The sequence below is a fragment of the Atta cephalotes genome, assembly GCF_000143395.1.
Source record: "Atta cephalotes unplaced genomic scaffold scaffold00035, whole genome shotgun sequence".
Classification (NCBI taxonomy): domain Eukaryota; kingdom Metazoa; phylum Arthropoda; class Insecta; order Hymenoptera; family Formicidae; genus Atta; species Atta cephalotes.
The window spans coordinates 467,191-471,808 of NW_012130099.1; the positions used below are offsets into that span (position 1 = coordinate 467,191).

At 29.9% G+C, this 4,618-nt stretch overlaps 1 protein-coding gene across 1 annotated transcript in view; it reads right to left on the minus strand.

Moving 5' to 3' along the window:
• LOC105621605 overlaps nucleotides 1–4,618 on the minus strand; it is a 117,884-nt gene that overhangs the window by 88,102 nt on the left and 25,164 nt on the right. Inside the window, exon 2 of the mRNA XM_012203073.1 lies at nucleotides 882–890. Within this exon, the coding sequence (XP_012058463.1) occupies nucleotides 882–890 (9 nt within the window). The remainder of the gene's footprint in view (nucleotides 1–881; nucleotides 891–4,618) is intronic.

Below are 4,618 nucleotides of genomic sequence, written 5' to 3' on the forward strand. Positions count from 1 at the left end.
AACGTAAGTAAGTAAGTAAGTACGTACGTACGTACGTACGGTACGTACGTACGTCGGTCCGGTCCGGTCCGTCCGTCGTCGTCTCTCTACTACTCTCTCTCTCTCTCTCTCTCTCTCTCTCTCTCTCTCTCTCTCTCTCTCTCTCTCTCTTCATGTGCAATACTATGCCAGGGTTGCAATTTCTCGAGAACATTCCCGTTGCATCCTTCGGAGACCTCGGTTCGTTCCACTTGCATCCTGGATTCCTTTACCCTGGCGAGGTTCAAGATTCCTCAGACACGCTCTGGTCTCGTCTGACGAATTACATTTCCTGAGATTTTGTCACGTTATCTTCCAAAAGGAAGTCTCGTTGTTAGCATGTGCCATCTAAACGGTTACTCGCCCCAAGGCGCACTCGCATTAGTAAAGTCTCGAGCTTCGTAAAATTCAACCCGATAAAACATATATTTCTCGCTCACTAATTCTAACTTTTGCCCCGATGTCGAAAATACTGAAACGCAATTTTAAAACGCAAAGTTGCTCAACTTTCTATATGTAAGAAATTACTGAAGTCCGTTTCGCAAGTTTTCAAATGTGAACACGTCTAAAATTTTTTTTAACTTTTAAAGACTTTAATGAGGTTCAAACAGAAAAAATTAAAGATTGTACTTAGTAATATAATTAACAGCATAAAATTTGAAATTTCAAGATAAGGCTAAAAGAATTTGATTATTTAGAAATGCAAAACTTTTCATGAATATTTATACTCTTTTTTTCTTTAATTTTATTTCTAATTAAATTTCTATTTTAACTTAACTATTTCCGCAAGTGCACAATTTAATTATAAGTCTTTGAACTCATTGCGATATATTATGTTATAATTTTTAATTCCATTATAAAACTTGCAATATCTGTACTAAACAATAATCGTAGAAATTTCCAAATATTCTGACTCTTCAAGTTCAATGCAAGATTTTCTAGTCGACGAGTGAATGCGAGCTTAGCATTTCCTAGCTGTGTCAGTTAATCCTTGGTTTCCCGATAAGACTCTGAGGCTCGTCGAAGCTCGATTTATCGTGGTACAATATGTCGCAAGCCAGTACTTGCAAGCTCGGGTTCGAAAAGGGACGATCGATCGCTGAAACGCAACCCCTGTAATTTGTTCACATAAATTCGCTCTCTCCAACCATGCTAATATATCCTGTACGCACGAATCATCTCTAAGGGATTAAAGATATTGAAAAACGGAAATTTTGAGGAAGCTTGGACATATTACGTAAAATTACATTTATAGAATACTATTAGAACGCTCTCTTTGCATTTCAGTTTCGAAATAATTGATAAAATATTGGATTTTTTCCAAATTTCTAAGTTATTATTAATTTATGTTATGAAATAATTTTGATAATTAGACATAAGAAATCCATGAATCCAAAGAAATGCCTATTAAATGTTATATAAATTGGTATAACATGTTATATCAGTAATATCGTACGTAAATAATACTTACATTTTAATCGGAATTGATTTAAGTCATAATTTGATAGAGCTCTTAAAATTCTACTTATAGAAAGATATTAGACGTATAAAAAATAATTTTAGTATATAAAAGATTTAAAAATTTCTATGTAATAGTTTCAAATTTGTTAGAACTTTCTAAACTTTTCATTCTTTTGCGTATTAAAAATAATCGTTAAAACTCTTAAAAAGCCAGAATTTGTAAGGGAATACTAAAGAAGATTTTTTTTTTGCGTAAATTAATTTAACAACTTAGTAAATTTAACTTTAAAGTTTTATTTTTCACATCACTGGTTTTCTCGCACCTCTGGACATATATTGAGATACTTAGACTGCTAGATATATAAGTTCTGATAGACGAGGCAACAGGAGCGGGACATAAAAACTATCGTTTCGCTACTCTTTCACAGGCTCTACTTCTTCGCGGGTATATCGGAGTCCAGGTGTAAATGAGAAAAAAGTAGAGTTCCTTGGAAACTTTCGGAGCAAAGTTCTCCTCCATTACACTCTCATTCGTTCTCTGTATCTCCACAGTTTTGGGTCTAGGTGTCGGTGAAATATATATGTATATGCATTTGTATATGCAACAGCGAACAAGGGTGCGCCGATATTATCAACAATAACATGCGTCAACATGAGGCAAAATGTTAGTTACGAACTAATGTTAAGTTATAAAGTAAATAAACGCGGTTACGTTACTGTTAGCTTTAAATCATAAAATCTAATCAGGAATAATTCATGCATCATTGCGATTAAACGCTTCGATGCCCAAAAGTTTAATCACGTTTACTTCCTCTTTAAGTTTACTTCTTCTTAGACATATGATGTTGTCAATTTGTAATGAAATGAATTAAATTCATAAAGAAGGAGAAATGCTACTTTTTAATTAAATAACATACTAGAATAAATTTCACATATAAATTACAAAAATAAAAATATAAACAAATAATTTAAACAACCATAATCCTTGCTTATCCTCGTTATTTTTTGTTCCTCACCCACTATTATATGATCATTCACGTTTTACACTTCTATTAACGAATTACGTCGTAATAGATGATTCTCAACCGCATTTTTACTTAATTTCAATCTTCTAGTATACGATTAAAAAGCGAAATAACAATAATAATTGATGAAACTATATAATTTTGATACGTACTTTACTGAAATGAATGACTCCACAAAGGAAAGTAAGAATTAACTTAAAAATGTATTTCTGCCATAAAATGCCGATGATATTTTTGTGACTGATTATATAACACTGATTATATAACACTGTATCTTTTATTATCAATTATTTTGAATAATGATTTTAAAAAGTGTTGAAAAAAAATATCGAATATTAAGTAGACAAATTATTGCATAATGATATTAATTTTTCTTTTTATTTTCATAGAAAAATAAAATTTTAATGTTACTTTCTTTTATCAAAATAATTTTGCAGATTGATTATAATAATTCAATATGATTTGTTTGTTTGTACATTGAATAACTGACAGGATACTGCTACACGAAAATTATAATCGTACATGACAAACGAAGTGACGTTTTGTGAGCAGTAAAGTTTATATTTCATTAAAGACATTGAAATATCTCAACAATAAAACAATGCGAGTGGCATTATTTACGGCAGCACTAAATTTTATGTTTAAACAACGATGTTACGATGGCCACGTTTTTTCCTACGGCCGCGGTTATTAAATAACCAGTAATTTAATTGCCGCCATTAATTTTGCGAGCGTTCTCTCTATCATTCGCATTTGCCGTCGCTTGCGCGCGTTATGAAATTCTTTCTCGGGAATTCGCAATAACCAAAATATAAAGGTGTGTCGCGGTGTGTAGAATGAAAGAGCTCCAAATGCACTCGGTTCAATGTACTCGGCGACTTTTCACAATATTCAATAGTATTTAATTCATAAAGTAAAAGTGAGAACCAAAATCTTAGGGTGAATTTTATCAAAATCGCTTTAACGATTTCAAAGTGCACACGATCGATCTAACGGATTTAATAAACTATGTATTGTATAATAAACATATATTTTTACAAAACTTTTTTTTACTACATGTATTATTTGTAACAATTAGATTATTTTATAGTAGATTAACTATAATAAAGAAAAACAGAATGACATTCGTTTATTTGCCTAATAATAAACAAAATTAAAGGATCAAGAGACGAGTAAATTAGATGTTAAGATAATTAAAAATTATTTAATAACTTAATAAGATAAAATACGTAAATTCGACTAACACTAAGTCTTTATTAGCATTGAAATTTACTAATAAAAATATATGATTGAAGAAAATAATATTTCATAATTTAACATATTAAATTAAAATAAAATGACACAATTAGTGGCCACATCAAAACTAGATAAATAATTTTTATAATTTTAATAATTTTTTCAAATTTTAATATGATAATTGTGGATACATAATTATAATAAATGTAATAATAAAGTAAATTTAATGTAAATATACATAATAAATAAATATAATAATAAAGATAAATGTAATAATAAAGTAAATTTTAAGATATAAAAATTTTGACATAACAAATTCGTCATTTAGATTTGCTATAATTTTATAAAAGCATCTCTAGCGTATAATTTTCAAAAAAAATTACATATTTCTAGAAAATTATAGCTAATCTATTATAAATCTATTTAAATCTATTTTAGAATTATTATGAAATAATATATGTTAAAAAAATATTGCATATTATAATTTATTGTTTTATTTTATGCTTTTCAAAAAATTCGTAAATTTAAATTAAAAATTTCACATTGCGTAACATTTGTATGCAGGGCTTATATTAACTGTTAGATATATACGCGAAGCATTGCGAGACTCAGAATATAGAGAGATACCTCGCATCTTCGTAATGACACTTTAAAAGTTAGCCAATGTCTCAGCTCGATAGAGACGTGTGCGTGGTATCTTCAACAGGATGAAACTTCTTGGGAATGTTACGATGGCGATGCACCGGAAATGCAGTTAATGTTACTCGCACTTAAGCAAGTAGTTAGAAGAAAATTCCAATATGCACATTTCTGCAAATTGCAAATTTGAAATCACGTAATATTTCCTTCTTCCCCCCTCCTCCTCTCTCTCTCTCTCT